Source organism: Ixodes scapularis, unplaced genomic scaffold (assembly GCF_016920785.2).
Source record: "Ixodes scapularis isolate PalLabHiFi unplaced genomic scaffold, ASM1692078v2 PGA_scaffold8__174_contigs__length_109621045, whole genome shotgun sequence".
NCBI classification, from domain to species: domain Eukaryota; kingdom Metazoa; phylum Arthropoda; class Arachnida; order Ixodida; family Ixodidae; genus Ixodes; species Ixodes scapularis.
Window position 1 is genome coordinate 27,555,217 of NW_024609883.1, and position 15,645 is coordinate 27,570,861.

Below are 15,645 nucleotides of genomic sequence, written 5' to 3' on the forward strand. Positions count from 1 at the left end.
CTTCGTGGCCAGCGTCCGGTGTATGTCCGGTGTGCTACCGATGTCCGTGCCTTTGTTACGGATGGCCGCAACAGCCGTAATCTCGCAAAAAAGACGAGAGCCAGACAAACAAGGACAAACTGTATAAACTGCAGAGACCGGCCGAGTCTGCAGTTGCAAGGCTGACTTTACGGAGTGCATCACAGTTGTCATAGTATCGTTCTGCCTGGTCGTCCCAAGCCCAGCCAAGACTAGCCGAGTTATAGAGCTCAAAACTTTCGATCTGTCTCGGTTGGTTTCGGTGGTTACGTTGGTTACGGTATGAACAAGATCAAAAATCTTTCCGCTGGCTTTTCTCGTATTAATGTCTCCCGTTTAAGCAGTTGTTCCATCTCGGCGTCCCCTAGTCCGCTGTGAGCATTGACGTTTCGTTATTTCGACGCGGGTCTGGATGGTCTGACCGGTGGTTCGGCGCGATGTGGTACGGGCAGCGTCGAGCGGCAGTGGATCGATAGGTCGCTTCTTTGGCGATCGGCGGGCGTCGTCTGAGCGGCAGGATGCGCGGTGACGAGAGCGTGCAGCGGACCGTGCGACACTGCACGCTGGACGTGCACCCGAGCGAGCCGGCCCTGGTGGTCCGTTACGAGCTGGACGCGGCCGTGCAGGACCCGCTGGGGGACCCGCTGCTCGAGCAGAGCCGCGAGTGCCGCCGCACCGTCCGCCTCAGGGGCCTCGACGACGCCACGGACCTGGCCTCGCTGGCGAGGGAGGTCGTGGCCAGGTGCGACCTCCTCGACGACTCCAAGACGGCGCAGGTGGAGCAACTGCTGGCCTACCTGCGGCGGCGCGGCGGCTCCGGAGAGCCCCGGCGACCGCCTTCCTCCGGCAGGACACCCTCGGGGGAGACGGCGAGCATGGCCCGCCTGGAGGCCTACGTGGAGATGCTGTACGAGGGCGCCGAGGACAAGGTGCGCGCCTCCGGGCTGCTGCTGCAGCTGGCACGGCGGCCCGAGAACCTGGCGGCCCTGTCGGCCAACGACGCCCTGCTGTGCGCCCTGGCGCGCGTGCTTCGCGAGGACGGCCGCCGCAACACGCCGCTGGCCACCAACCTGGCCTACGTGTTCTTCTGCTTCTCGGCCTTCTCGCAATTCCACCCGCTGCTGGCCGAACACAAGCTGGGCTCACTATGCATGGACCTGGTCGAGCACGAGCTGCGCCGGCACGCTCATTGGAGGCACGAGCTGCAGGCAGCAAGGTAGGCAGACCTCTCGAGACGCGTCCGTCGCCACCGTGGCAATGCGTCCTTGTTCCCCCTGTTTTCCCCCGACGACGTCGCACTTGTGTCGTGCCTTTCCCTGTTGGGATGCTGACGGTGGTAAGGTGGCTGAGCCGTACACAACAGACGACCGTTTGGCTGTGGCTTGCTCTGCCGCTAAACGGTCGACAAGAACTAAAGCCGACATGATAAGGGACGGCACGACGATGGCACCCCTTGTGTATGCTTGCCTGTTTCGGCAGCATTTCTTCGACTGAGCACCAGAATTGTGATATGCAACGACTTGACACGCCAGCGCCTGTGTCATAACTTGCATGTCACTTGGAGACCTCTTTGGATACACGGGCGAGACGGCAAGCTCTTTGTCCGGCAACACGTTCCAAGGCACTGTAAAGTCGCCAGTAGTTTGTCCGATGTGTACAGGGTGGCTTCTGCATCCCTGGCAGGGACTTGAAACTGCTGCCTTCAAAGGGAACGTTGGAATCCTGCTCAAAGCCTCCATGTATGTGTTTCTAAAACATTCTGACAAGGAAGATTCGCGAGGTGGAAGCGAGTCTATACATGCTTTGCACTTGACGTCTTCCCGTCAGCTCTCCGCCAACACCTCCTAAATAACAAAGCCGTGGCGGTGATAGAATGTCGTCGTCAGCGAAGGCCAACGCTGGTCACAGATTGGACTTTATGATTGCATCAGCGTTCGGCTCAAACTTGACTCGAAGCCGGGCGCTGACGTTTTGCATCACCGGCAAGAGCGTTCGCCCTTGCCGGTGATGCAAAACTGTCAGCACTACGGCTTTGTCTTCTAGGCGGCGTTCTGCTCGAGAGTGAGAGTGAAGTTCCTCCTTTCCGTCGTCTCTGGTGGTGGCCAGAGACGAGGGAAAGGAGGAACTTCACTCTCACTGAGACTCTCTTTTGCGTGTTCCAGACCTGCCCAGATGTCTTCATTCTCCCTCTACGAGATTATAGAAGATTAACCCGTCCCCCAAAATACGCGCAAAAGCAGCATTTCCCTCTTTCTCTTCCGTTGTGGTGTGAAATGGTTGATGTGACGTCAGTGCAAAGGCATGCATAGCCTGTTGCAACGTAAGAAATGCCGGAGAGTAAGAAACTATCGGTCATTTAGAGTCGAGAGCATTGGGAGATGGGCTTTTCCTACGTTCCTTACATTGCAGCAGACTAAGTAACGGGCTTTAGTTGAGCTTGTTGGTGCATAATACTATAATAGGGCCAGCTGAACTTAAGGAAAAGGAATTTCCTTTCTTTAAGTTAGCTGGCCCAATTATAGTATTTTGCAACAGACTATTGGGAGATATGTGCAGTTCAGAGTTTGAGCTTGATATCGATGGTGCCTCTATACACTATGGCCTGGGGCAGCTACCTAGGTGTTCGCTCTAAGCAGTAAGAGAATGCAAAAAAAAATACCTGGAGGCCACAAACAGCTTGCAACGTAATGTGCCACGAGCGATACCTGGTTTGCTGTGGCGTCATTGCACCTTGTTGGAAGTGGTAATTCCTACTTGTTCTTGTCGAGAAAACTAAATTCACCGGTGCAAAGCAGATGCTGCAGAAGGTACGTGTTCAGCAGCAAAAACCACCACAATGACAGTAGTTGCATCGTTGGTGCGAGCCACGTATAGTACCACGAATGCGCCCTCAGATGCAACGATGAGATATGGTTTTCGGTCTGTTGTCTATACTCTGCAAGCGCACGGTCGTTCTTGAATTGCCATAACTTCTGAGTCCGGTGGATGGTGTTTTGGCCCGGAAAGGTTTTGGTAGTCAGTTGGCACAAAACCTTCCTTCAACGACAAGTTTACGAGTGCAATGCTCGTAAAAAAAGGGGGCATTCTCTCTGCCACATTGTTTGCAGGGCGGAGGGCGAGGCGGGGCCGCAGGACCGGGACTGGCGCAAGTACCAAGGGCTGGCACGGCGCCAAGAGCAGCTCTTGCGCGTCTGTCTGTTCCTGCTACTCAACGTGGCGGAGGAGCCGCGCAGCGAGATCAAGATGGTCAACCGTGGCCTTGTGCCCATGCTGGTGGACTGCCTGGAGCGGGAGCAGACGGACCTGCTGCTCCTGGCCCTCTGTTTCCTCAAGAAGCTTTCCGTGTACTCGGAGAATGTGGCCGAGATGGGGCGCCTGCCCACCGTGGTGCGCCTGGCACCCCTGCTGGGCCGGGAGCCGCTGGCGCCCACGACGGTGCGGCTGCTGCTCAACCTCTCCTTCGACGCGGAGCTGCGGGCAGCCGTGCTGCGGGAGGGCCTGCTGCCCCGGCTGGTGCAGCGGCTGCACCGGGCGGGCGGGGACGCGGGGCCGGCGCTGGGCGTGCTCTACCACCTGAGCCTGGACGACCGGGGCAAGTCGCACTTTGCCTACACGGACTGCGTGCCCTGGCTGGTGCGGGCCCTGCTGGCGGAGGGCGGGCCGCGCTCGGAGGCCCTGGCCCTGGCAGTGAGCCTGGCGGCCAACCGGCGCTGTGCCCAGCTCTTCTGCGAGGGCCTCGGGGCGCTGGTCGACCGGGCACTGGAAGGAGGGGATGCCCAGCTGGTGCGGCTGTTGCGCACTGTGTCCCAGCATGAGGGCCCCACGCGCAGGTGGGCAGTGCCGGTGTGACTGGATTTGACAGTGTGTGAAGCTGCTTGGCCACATGGTTTGTGGGATGCGTTTGCGACAGATGCTGCGAGGCAAAATCTTGCGTCAAATGCAAGCTTCTTGGAGTGCGGCACATCGCACACCTCAACGTCTATCGTGCTGAGAGAAAAAAAAAAAAGGGGAGACAGCGACGTTTTGCTATCGCCATGACGCGCCAAAGTTGGTTAATTGCTCGTTCATTTCAGTCTTGCTTTGTTTTTGGTACAAATAAAATAACGCAGAGAGTACAAGGACAAGCTTGGTCTTGTCTGTCTTGTCATATTTGCTTGTCCAGGTCCCATTTGCGCTATTTTATTAATGATTGGGGTTGTGTGGATCTTTATACGGCGTGTAGTTGGTCAGCCATTTCAAAGTTGCAACGAGCCAGGTGCTGTAGATGAGCAATTTAGACAGTGCAGTTCAACCGCTAGCCTGGGGTCTTTAACATTCATCACACAGTAGTGATACACATTCTCACGCCGGTACAATGCTCATCCAGATCGAAACAGGCAGGGTTGGGGATTGAACCCAGGATCCCTGGGTTCTGCAGCACAAACTTTCACTTCACATGCTCCGAGCTGGTGTGTAGTAGGTCACTCGGCCACCGATCCCCCATTTTGTTTTATTTGTACCAAACATTGTGTCAACTACACCAGCTTTAGCAGAGTCTGTCATTTTACATTGCATGACATTTGTGTTTAAGCTAAAAGAGACGAAGTACTGGCCTTGGAAGTGACTATTGGCCTCTTCCTCGCACTCATTAAAGCCTTGCCAGCAGTCCCGGTCCATTGAGGTGAGGCAGCCAAAAGGGGTGGAAAGGTGGCGGACCTAGAGCCACGAAATAAGCTAAGCTCCGTAGTACCGCCACTTTGGCTATCTCGGTGCTTAAAATTATGGTTGCCAGTAATGTGATGCATTATCTGAGATCGCGGCAGACAGTTTTCCCTTTTCCAGAAATATTACAAGTGTCCGCGACGAGTCTCTCAATCTTCTTTGCACTGTATCTAAAGCTCAGGAAGTTGCACTTCCAATTGCAAGGATTGCATTTTGCGCCCGGTTTGCACTTAGCTCCAAAATGGCAGTCCTCAGAAAAAAAATGTAGAGCCCATCCACTTCCCGTGAAGATGGAGGACTAACGAAGCTGTTATCTTTACGATAACTTTGCGACATCTATACGATTTACATATGATTGCAATGAGGACATGTTCACAACTTCGCTGTTTAATTGTCTTTATTTAATCCTTAGTGACTAAAGTGATCATTGCCTTATGGTCACTTATGGGGTAGTCCCAAACCCAGTTTTCGGAGGCACACCTCGAGGACAGCATTTTCTGATTGAGCCCAAGTCTCTTTATCAGCGTTGCAGAAGCGAAGGAAAAGAAGGTTAGATCGGCGCGTTCTGCCCTCAGCCTCGTCACAGTGCACCCTTAGCTGAGATAGGTCGGTAACCGTAAATGATAGCAGGGGATCTTTCTATCTAATCATTCCAAGGAAGGCTGACTCACGCGGGTTGCCCCCTCTTTTTATTGACACTTTCCATGACCAATCAGAACGAAGGAGCGCCGCACCGTTGAAACGGGAGTTTTTTTTGTTAACATCCATGGACACATTTTTTTTCAGATACTAGCACATAACAGCTTTGCTGTAAAAATTGTGGACTGGAGCGTGGCTTATTTGGTGGCTCCGGGCAGACCCGTTCCTCTTCAATTTCACGCGGTCCCTCCGGCGGTCTACTGCAGGGCCTTCGCTCCCCACCTGGACGCCCTGGTGCGTGCCCTCGTGCACCCTGGGGCCCCCTGGGACCTGGTGCTGGAGTGCGCGGGCACGCTTGCCAACCTGGAGCTGTCCGGGGCGCCCCTGGAGCGGCACGGGGTGCTGCCCTGGCTGGGGCGACGACTGGGGGACCCCCAGTGCCCGCCCCGGGCCTCGCTGGCGCTGGTGGCACTGCTGGGCTCGGTGGCCAGGGCTGAGGAGGCCTGCGCCCTGGGGGCCCTCAGGGAGGGCCTGGTGGCACCCCTGGTGGCGCTGCTCAGGGCCCGCCAGGAGGACGACGACCTCGTGCTTGAGGTGGGACCATCCGCTCGTTAGTCTACCCAGAGGCTGGGCATTACGTTGCGGGGAGGGACGAAATGTCGTACAACAGAACAAAAAAAAAAAAAAAAAAAGGAGAAAAACATAAAACACATGCTTTCGGTGCAGGTGCGACACTCATACCGCAAGAAGAACTAAGAAGAATTGTGCAAACAAAAACGCACAATCACTTTAGGTGATACAGGAGTTTAAAACCCATTCAAGCTGCAACACATTCAGAGCCGCAACGAAGGGCAGGTTATCACTCGTGGAGGCATAGCTTAAAGGGACCACAAAGGCAATTCCAAGATTTTTTTAAAAGAAGGTGTTTCGGACGTGTTTGGGATCCTAGCGTGCCATACAATTTTTTTTAGAGCACTGCAATTCTTATTGTTGTGCCTGAAAAATTAATTTTTTAAACCGAAACAAACATTCAGACGTGACGTCGAGGTGCATTGTCGGTAAAATTCGGTGGACGTTCAATGCAGTTCCTGCAGTTGAATCTAGTGCACGGCAGTCTGTGAACTGGAAAAATCAATGGCGACGCCGTGTTCGCACACGAGTTGCTCCCGTTTGACGACCTCATGCCCGTGGAACGGATGATGCGTCTCGGGACGCAAAACTCTGGATTGGCGCTTTACGAGGATGCCCCAGACTAGCCAATAAATCCTCGGTCGCCGCCTCAGAGCGGGCAACCCTTCCAACTTTCCGCCCGGCTTGCGGCCGCTACCGCAATGCCAAGAGCACGTCATTTGGTTGAACCAATCGCCTGATGAGGAGCCCGTTGTCGTCATGCTTCGGCGTCACGCAGCTCTTTAGTTCACGTTTCTGCCGCCATCTTGGGAGGGTCTCTGGCACCGTTCCCGGCACAATTATTACCATACCTGTTTCATTGATTGGTGTGGCACCCAAACGTCTGTTCAGACTAGAACTTGCTCAACAGAGTCTGAGGCGAGACGTGCCGGATGCCCCATTTCAGTCATCAAATATAACTTCCAATTTGCCTTCACAGTCCCTTTAAAGTGAGGGGGGTCTTGGACCTCCTGCCGACTTCGAAGGGTGGTCCGGGAGTCCCCCGCCATAGATCTGGCGTTGGTGAAAGCACATTCGCAAGTACTCCATTCTATGATCAGAAATAAATGCTATAATTTTCCCCATTCAAGTTTTGTTCAGTAGCAATCTCAAGAGAGAAAAAACACTATGTTCCGAGTAGCCACGTCGATTTTGTGTGGTACAAAATGGCGGATGTTCCAAGGGCACTATTAAATCTTGACGAGAAAAATAATCGGAATCCATGTTGTTGACCAGTTCTTTTTCCTGAGAAACATGCCGGGGTACGTTTTAATCAAGTCGGTGTTGCGTGCATCTAAAATGATCCCCCTGCTCCCCTCCCCTCCATTCACCATAGTTTGTAGAAACTCCCCGCAACTTACGGGAGCCTTCAAACACTGGGTGAAGGTAATTCCTCGGGGAAGCAGTTCCAATCCAAAATGGCGAGGGAAAGTGGTGATTTTTTAAACATTATAGTTTCTGGTAAAGAGGGACTCATTTTAAAAGGGCGATCCAAATGAGACGGCGTATGGTGAGCCGGTCGTAGGAAAGGCTTCCTGAAGTGTAAGAAACTGCCCCACGTGTTCCAAAATTTGCTCGGTCTCAATCCAGGGTAGAGGTTACCATTCTTTACCCGAACTAAGAAAACACAGGTAGAGCGTTGCTGGACACAAGTATGTTTGTAGACCTATTCGTGTCTGGCGTCGCTTTCTGTTATCGCGTGATGTGATCCGCGAAAGCTGCTTGTATCGATTCGAGTAAGATTTGGGGGACGGCCAAAGCATTCCCAAAGTCAGAGTAAATGGCATTGTGAAAGCCAGCGTGCCATGCTGTTGGATGGCGCAATGCTTGAAGTTTATTGTTAAAGTGCTGGCAAATGCAAGCATGCACGAAGGTCGGCATCTTGGTGGCTTCTGATCTTGTGTCTGTTTTAGTTAATTGCGATAGCTATAGTATGTGTTGATTTGACAGCACAGCAGCGCGTTGTCAATGAAAGCAGAGTGCGGGAGCAAAGCAAAGGAGGGCTTGATTAAAAAAAGACAAAGGGTAAAAACAACAAACAGCCGAATCCAACACCGCCACGAAGGAGATTGAACGAAGACAACACAGAGGAAGGAGAGGAGAGTACTTTCGCCGGCGCTGGGCGGCAGGACATAGTTTCATTTTTGTGTTTTTGTCTTTTTCCCGGCGATGCAGAATGCCTGGTTTGTTATATGAGGGGAGGTAGTTGCCGGGGCTGTTTAAAATCATGGTAACATCTGTCACATCACATGAACGGAGGACGCATAATTGAGGTTTCACTTGCCAGCCTGTGTGTTAAAGTGGAATCCTATTTACTATTGTAATATCTTGAGTCTTCCCCCACCCTAATTTTTGGGTAAAATATTTATTTCCAAAAGAACAGAAAGTGATTTCCCATTCCTACAAATGCCCATACTCCCTGAATGTCACAATTGTGGACTGTAAGGTTGGAGAACATTCGATACAGAGGAAAAATAAAGGAGGGAAATAAGCTTTGTTTCGTTCACACACTCTTCCTGATTTCTACGACGCCGATGTCAGAGGACATTGGAAAAATGATGGAGGTAACAGAATGAAGTTTTGCTCTGTTGACAATCAAAACCAAATTCATTTGTACCCCTATAAGATACGACAAGATTGCTAGCATAAGAAGTAACCCATCTACGGGATTGCAACATCGGCAAACACCCAATCTTTCCGAATTTAACTGCACAACGTAAGGTCGAACAAGGTCGATAGTGAGGAAGAAGAAATGGATGACGGAACAAAGCTTTCTTTTGTTCGTTACTGAAAGGGAGTTTGACTCCGCCTGAAATAGAGTGAAAGATCCTATTTGCAAACCGCAAGGTCAGTAAACGCTCATCCAATCTTCCAGGATGTTGCGACCACGGTTTGTGAGATTGGATGTGGTTGGGACAAACACGAACGCATGTGCACAGATGCTCTTGTTTCGAGCTATACGTCATTAGGGATTCATCCACGCCACGCAGCAACACCCAGGCATGTTGCATGCACTCCTTGCATGTGCGCATGCAGCATTCACCGAACGAGACGGTTGCACAAAAGCCTCGGGATTGACAAGGCACCCAAAGCTTCTCTCAGCGAGATGAAACGCACTGTCCACTTTGCCCATCGGCTCGCTCGTTCACCCCGCTGCACATAGTTCGTTTCCCTACTTGTCGGTCACCCTTTTTTGTTTTTTATTCACTCCGTTCACTTTTGGGCCTACAGATCAGTGAGGGCTAGGGAGCCTAGTGAAGACTATAGACGCAACATTGCAGTTTCCAAACATGCTTTCACGGAACAAGGGTTTGCGCTAGAAGGGCACGTTTCAGTAAACAATGCATCAGGATGCGAGCCGTGCGGGTACGCACTGCTCGCATTTTGATAGATGCTTGGGTTTATGCTTATGGGAATGGGTCCTGCTTGTTGTGCGTATACAAAGCGACGGTCTTTGCACAACAGACAACAAAATGTTCTTTCACAATCATTTCGGAAACAAAAGAGTGACAGACACTGAAGTTCCTAGTTCACCATATCTCCCATCCAGCTGCGGTATAGTGGCATACAGAAAAATGGGGGTTTTCATTAGCTTTCTTTAATCTTTCTTTTGCTCGCCCACCCACCACTTCTTTTAATAAGCTCCAGGCGCGAGGAACAGAGTGGGGCGACAACTCGGTATATTATGGTGGCATGCCGTCGCCTGTAACTGTAGCGCATCCTCATTTGTGGTTCCTCGATTTCCGCCAGACGACGTCGGACTGTCGTTGTGCCATTGCCTTCTGCGATCTCGGTGGTGGCACGGCGGCAGATGCAAATGCAGCAGAAGCCCGTTCTGTCGCAACTCGTTCCGCAGCCAGGTGGTCGACGATCACTTCGGCAGATAGAAATCGGGACATCATGACAACGTCCACACTACCATTCAATCTTTTGTTTTGCCTGTACTTCTACGACCAACCACCACGGTTGCAACATTCGACGGCACAACATACTGGCTCCTGCGCAGTGGCGTAGCCAGGGGGCAGGCTTATGAAACTTTAGCCCCTGCCCCCCCCCCCCCCCCCCCCCCCCCGCCCCAAGTCATGGGCATCCCAGCCACCTCAGCCCCCCCAAAAACATTCGGGGCTACACCACTGCTCTTGCGACATGATCTTGCCACTTCTGGATTGCTTTCGAAGTTTGAGCAAGTTTGAAGCCCCCAGGGCGAGCTTTCTACTTTCGACACTGCTTCAATGTCTCTTACACCTCAAGCGTGCACGCCAGTGAAAGCAGAGTGGAAGGTACAGAGCACGTGCTGGGTGTTCGAAAGGCACACCCAGCCCTTCTCACTCTGTCAGGTATTATGGTCAGTGACGGGTTAAGGGTTCGGGAGAAGCTCCTCCCACCTCTTCCCACTCTAGCGAAGCGAACACCGGAAGGGAGGTTGCCTCTGCTTTGGCGTTTGCTCTGCCAAAGTGGAAAAAGGTGGGAGGAGCTTCCCTAGAACTCTCAACCCATCGCCAACCACAGAGCGAGTTCCAAAAGAGGGCGCCCTGGGCGCGCTCCGGTCCGCAGGTTGCGTACGCCTTCGACGCACTGCTGTGGCACCCATCGACGCGCGGCCCCCTGGTGGCGGCGCAGGAGGTGCCGGGCTACCTGCTGGACCTGTTGCACGACCGGAGCCCCGAGGTGCGGCGGACGTGCGCCCATGCGCTGGGAGTGGTGGCCGAAGGCGACGCCCGGTGGGCGCGCCGCCTGCGGGAGGCCCGCTTCCGCTGCCACAACGCCCACTGGCTGGAGGTGGCCGCCCAGCCGGGGGACGGGGGCGACGTGGGGGCCGACGAGGGGGGCGAGGAGCTGCTCGACAGGGCCGACCTCCTGTCCAGCGGCAGCGGTGCATCCGACCCCTGAGGGATGCCGCGCGGTGCCAGCCGTTCCACAGTGCCGCGGTAGAGCCACTAAACAAGTTCAGTAAAGACGGGAGTGGAACGCTGCAAATCGTAAGCACAGACATTGCTGGTACCGAGCGCAAGAACGAGAAAGTGGACGATACGTTAGGCACGTTGGTTTTGCCACGACAAGTCAAACTTGTTGGAGCGCTCGTCGACTTTATTTATTTTTATAAGATGCGCGCCGCCGGTGTTGTGCGAAATAAGGCTAGAAAAATGCTAAGTACAGACCTCACGAGTGACGCTTGCTTGCTTCCTCCTGTACAGCGATTCGTCTCTGGCGATACAATCCCGTTGGGACCACTGACATTCACGTCCGTGCCATTCCAAAGCGGCTAAAATGTATGGGACCTTACTCTCTAGATTACTATATTAACCATTCGTCGCTGGAGGCTTCAACGCTTCGTTTCCCGACCGTCTCGTGGGTGCCACCTTTTGACGTCTAGTGCGGAGCTGGCACGACTGGTGACGGTTACAGTTAGAAGGTGCGACGTCCCAAGTTTTGGATGCGGCGTCTGGAAGCTTGGGTGACAACGATCTGCCCTGTCACGGACCGCTTGAGTGTTTCTGGGTGCGGGAGCCTAAACAACAAGGTGGTCAAAGCGGCACTACTCAGTCTGGAGCTTGGCTTGTTTGGTGGTTGTAGCCGACGAAATAGATGCACGTTTCAGAGTCGTTCCTAATTTGAAACGTGCCTTGAGACATAAATATTGCGCTAAAATATTTTAGTGTGTGAAAATTCATTTTGTGACAAGAGAGCCCCATCGTGACGCTACATCATGTTAAAAAAAAAAAATTTCGGGGTGGGTTGTTCTCTTACTGCTCCTAGAAAGAGCCTGGTTCTGCCGAAGCTTTCTCAACGATCTCCGAAAGTGAGTGCTTTGGAAGGCAGTTATACGAATATGGCGCGATGGGACGTGCTCCTCCTGGGCCCTGAGTCACGAGGCTAACCTCGGCACTCGTCAATCCGCTGTCTGAGCAACGTGAATATGTGCACCGGCTGCGTCTACGCTTACTGTGCCCGTGTACATCGTGAAATAGCGAGTACATGAAGCTTCCCAAGAAGTGCAAATGGAGTGCTTATTTATGTATTTATTTTTTGTTAGACCAATTGGACAGAACTGGGCACTTTGTGCCTTACATTAGTTGCAGGTGCATGGTGCTTGCAGCACGATCTACCATATTTTCAAGTCTGTACGTCGCAACCCTCTATAAACGTCTGTTTTCATAAAGAAAAGAATATATGTCTCATCTTTGTATTCATTGCACCTACCTAATATATATTTATTTGGTCGACGTAGCAGAATTCCAGTTAAAAGACCGCATATCTATATTATGATCGCAATATATGCGCAAGCTCGAATATCCTGGTGAATGACTCGAATGAGAAATAACTCTGATGGCGAATTTCGGCAGTTAAAGGCCGACCAACAAGCAGAAAGGAGGATCTCTCCATTCCTTTCAAAAAAGCAAGAGACGCTCTTTTCTCTTGGGCTCGCGATAATTCAAACTTGGATATTTCATGCTTCCGGTTAATTCGAGAGAATTTAAACGTTTTGGATGTCCCGCTATGTTTTCAATGCATTTATAAGCTGCTTAATTCAAACAGCGTGTTTGTTTAATTCATTCTATTTGTTCACCACGGCGGTTTAGCCCCGTTGAGTGCGCTTCTCACCGAGCACCCGTGTACTGTGGGAAAGCAATGCCCACGAGGCTCGCAGGCATTGCTTTTCTGCAGTACGTGGGTACTTGGTGACAAGCGCGCTCAATGGGACTAACCCACCGCAATTATGCAAGCAGCACTGTCCTGACAATCTGCTTTCATTATTCATACTTGTTTTCTTTTATTTTTCTGAGGGGGTTGCATTTGAGACTAAAGAAGGAATATTTGCATATAGACCTATCCAGCGGCAGTCTCGAACGAAGCGATTTAAAGCGCGCCTTTCTGGTTTTGAGAGGGTACGTCAGTGTTGCCGGACTGCGCTGGGCTGTGGGTTTTCTAGTCAGTGGGCTGTGGCAGCCTGCGTAGGTGCACTTCCGCACGCTGGTGGAGGCTAAATTGCCGCCTTTTATTTTTTCCCTTGTGATCTATGGCGAATAGAATTTCTTGGAGTTTTTAAGAACGTATTGTACAATTTTTTTTTAACAAAAACTATTTTGGCGAGTCCGAGCGTGGCAGAACAAATGCAGTGGAAATGTTCGTTTCAATTTATGTTGATCTTTTTATGGCACCGTACACTCAGTCATTTCAATCTACGAAGGTGTTTACTGTCGAAACTATTTCACCACGCAGAATATTCGAACTGCAGGGGTACCTGCCTACAACATGAAATTCAGCGAATCTCATCAATCGAACAACATATATTGTACGCATACCTCGGCAAACCTCACTCATGAGGGCCCTCACTCACCCTCACTTACCCTCATCTTCACAGGTGAGGTGAGGGTGAGTGAGTTTCTGAACCAAAAAAACTCATGAGTATGAGGGTGAGTGAGGATGAGTGAGGGCGGTGAGGGGTATAAGGGCCATGAGTGCGTGAGGGCGTGAGGGCGGTGAGTGGCGTGAGGGGTGTGAGGGCCGCGAGGGCGGTGAGGGGTATGAGGGCCATGAGGGGCGTGAGGGCGGTGAGTGGCGTGAGGGCCTTGAGTGCGTGAGGGATGTGAGGGTGGTGAGGGGTGTGAGGGCCCTGAGGGCAGTCAGTGTCATGAGAGGCGTGAGGGCCGTGAGGGCGGTGAGTGCATGAGGGGTGTGAGGGCCTTGAGTGCGTGAGGGGCGTGAGGGTGGTGAGTGCGTGAAGCCCCTTCAGACGGAGCATCTTTCTCAGCAATTTTGGTGTTGATGGCGGGTTGTTCTCTAGCTTTCCCTAGATCGACACGAATTGCTGAGATGGGGTCCGGTTCGAAATAATCAAGCAGCTCGGAGCAATTCGAAGACGTTTGAAGCGGCTGCATCCAATCGGGGACGCAAAATGTTCACGTGATACCTCGTGCCAAAGATGATGACACCGAAAGACTTGGTTCTGGTTTGAAATCGATCGTTTTTGGAAATAAACTGTGTCAGAAAGGTACGTTAGTATTCTCAACGAGATTTAAATGTATAAAAACACTTTTATAACGTGTAATTGTGTCTAAATAGTGCAAGAAAAGTAAATTTCATGATGATGTTGGCAAATTGCAGCAATTGGTTGCTGCCTGTGATCGCGGGCGGCCCGTGTTGTTGGTGTTGCGACGTCAAGTTTCTGGGCGAAATTGTCCCATCTGAAGCTGGCCTGAGTGGCGCGAGGGCCATGAGTGCGTGAGGGCTGTGAGGGCCGCGAGGGCGGTGAGGGCTATGAGTGCATGAGGGCGGCGAGTGCGTGAGGGGCGTGAGGGTGGTGAGTGGCGTCAGGGCGGTGAGCGGCGTGAGGGCTATGAGTGCGTAAGGGCCGTGAGGCCGGTGAGTGGCGTGAGGGCTATGAGTGCGTGAGGGCCGTGAGGGGTGTGAGGGCGGTGAGTGGCGTGAGGGCTACGAGTGCGTGAGGGCCGTGAGGGCGGTGAGTGGCGTGAGGGCTATGAGTGCGTAAGGGCCGTAGGGTGGTGAGGGGCATGAGGGCGGTGAGTGGCGTGAGGGCCATGAGTGCGTGAGGGCGGTGGGGGGCGTGAGTAAGTGAGGGCCGTGAGGTTCAGTGAGGGTGAGTGAAGGGCTGAAGGTGAGTCTGACTGTGAGGATGAGGGTGAGTGAGGGGCTGAAGGTGAGTGTAGCTGTGAGGGTGAGGGTGAGTGAGGGGCTTAGGTGAGTGTGGCTGTGAGGGTGAGGGTGAGTGAGGGCGACTTAAAATGCCGACCTCTGATTGTACGTACCACACTGTGCCGCTTTGTCCGAACAGGCTTTGAGTAAGGTTTAAAATTACATAGCAAATCCAATGTACAGTGTCGACGACAGTCACTTCACTACAATCGGACGGAATCCAGATTTGTCTTGGGGCACGTTCTGAAGACTGCTGATTTTCTACACAGCACCAAAGCAACTAAACGAACGTGTCTATTCTGTCCCCATACCCCGGACCCTATCGGTTATTTTTTGCAAAGACCGTAAACATAGCCGGGAAGGTTTTTCGGAGTTTATCTCGACGGAACTAATCCTCAAGAACGGCCTGTGTCGCGGGCTGCTTGACGTTCACTCTCTTCCTTTGTTTCCTGCGAAGGCTGAGCAGGCTACGAGCCCTGGTATTCTTTGGCTCTCACAGTGGAAGATAACACACAAAGTGTAAGCATCCTGAACAAGCAAATAAAGTAAAAAGTTTCAAGAAAAGCCAGCGAACTTTGAACACACAATGCAGGTGGGGAGTCGCACTGAACGGGTTTCCACAGCTCGGGCGGGTGGCAGAAATTTCTGACTGATAGGGGTCGCTTGATTCGCAAAATGGCGGCGGCCAGGGAGCTCTTTTTGCAATGGTCTATAGCAAGTAGAAATCTGTCATTTACATGCCACCCTAATGTGGGCATTGGGTTTTCTGAGGCCACAGTTCATAGATATAGTAGTTATATTAAAACTAACAGTTCAGAAAAGGACAAATGGAAGGTTGGGAACGACCTTCATGAGTTCAGCTGAATTTTCATTTAAGCATGGTACAACAGTAGTAAAAGGGGCGAGAAACTATTTGATTAGAAAGTATTAGGCCAAAACCACTATTCGGTTTTAACTTTACCA

At 52.2% G+C, this 15,645-nt stretch overlaps 1 protein-coding gene across 1 annotated transcript; it reads left to right on the forward strand.

Annotated features, from left to right (window-relative positions):
• The first annotated feature begins 236 nt into the window (after positions 1 to 236).
• On the forward strand, positions 237 to 12,195 carry LOC8051822 (kinesin-associated protein 3). The gene is made up of 4 exons (XM_002434562.5): positions 237 to 1,234; positions 3,126 to 3,848; positions 5,625 to 5,952; positions 10,582 to 12,195. The coding sequence occupies exons 1-4, from the start codon at positions 537 to 539 to the stop codon at positions 10,915 to 10,917; spliced, it is 2,085 nt and encodes a 694-aa protein (XP_002434607.4). The 5' UTR covers positions 237 to 536; the 3' UTR covers positions 10,918 to 12,195.
• Positions 12,196 to 15,645: the final 3,450 nt, after the last annotated feature.

Excerpts from the sequence above, each read along its gene's own strand:
- LOC8051822 (XM_002434562.5), top strand. The coding sequence starts at position 537 with ATGCGCGGTGACGAGAGCGTGCAGCGGACCGTGCGACACTGCACGCTG. Across the intron at positions 3,849-5,624 it reads CATGAGGGCCCCACGCGCAG|GGCCTTCGCTCCCCACCTGG; the intron begins GTGGGCAGTGCC and ends GGTCTACTGCAG. Across the intron at positions 5,953-10,581 it reads ACGACGACCTCGTGCTTGAG|GTTGCGTACGCCTTCGACGC; the intron begins GTGGGACCATCC and ends TCCGGTCCGCAG.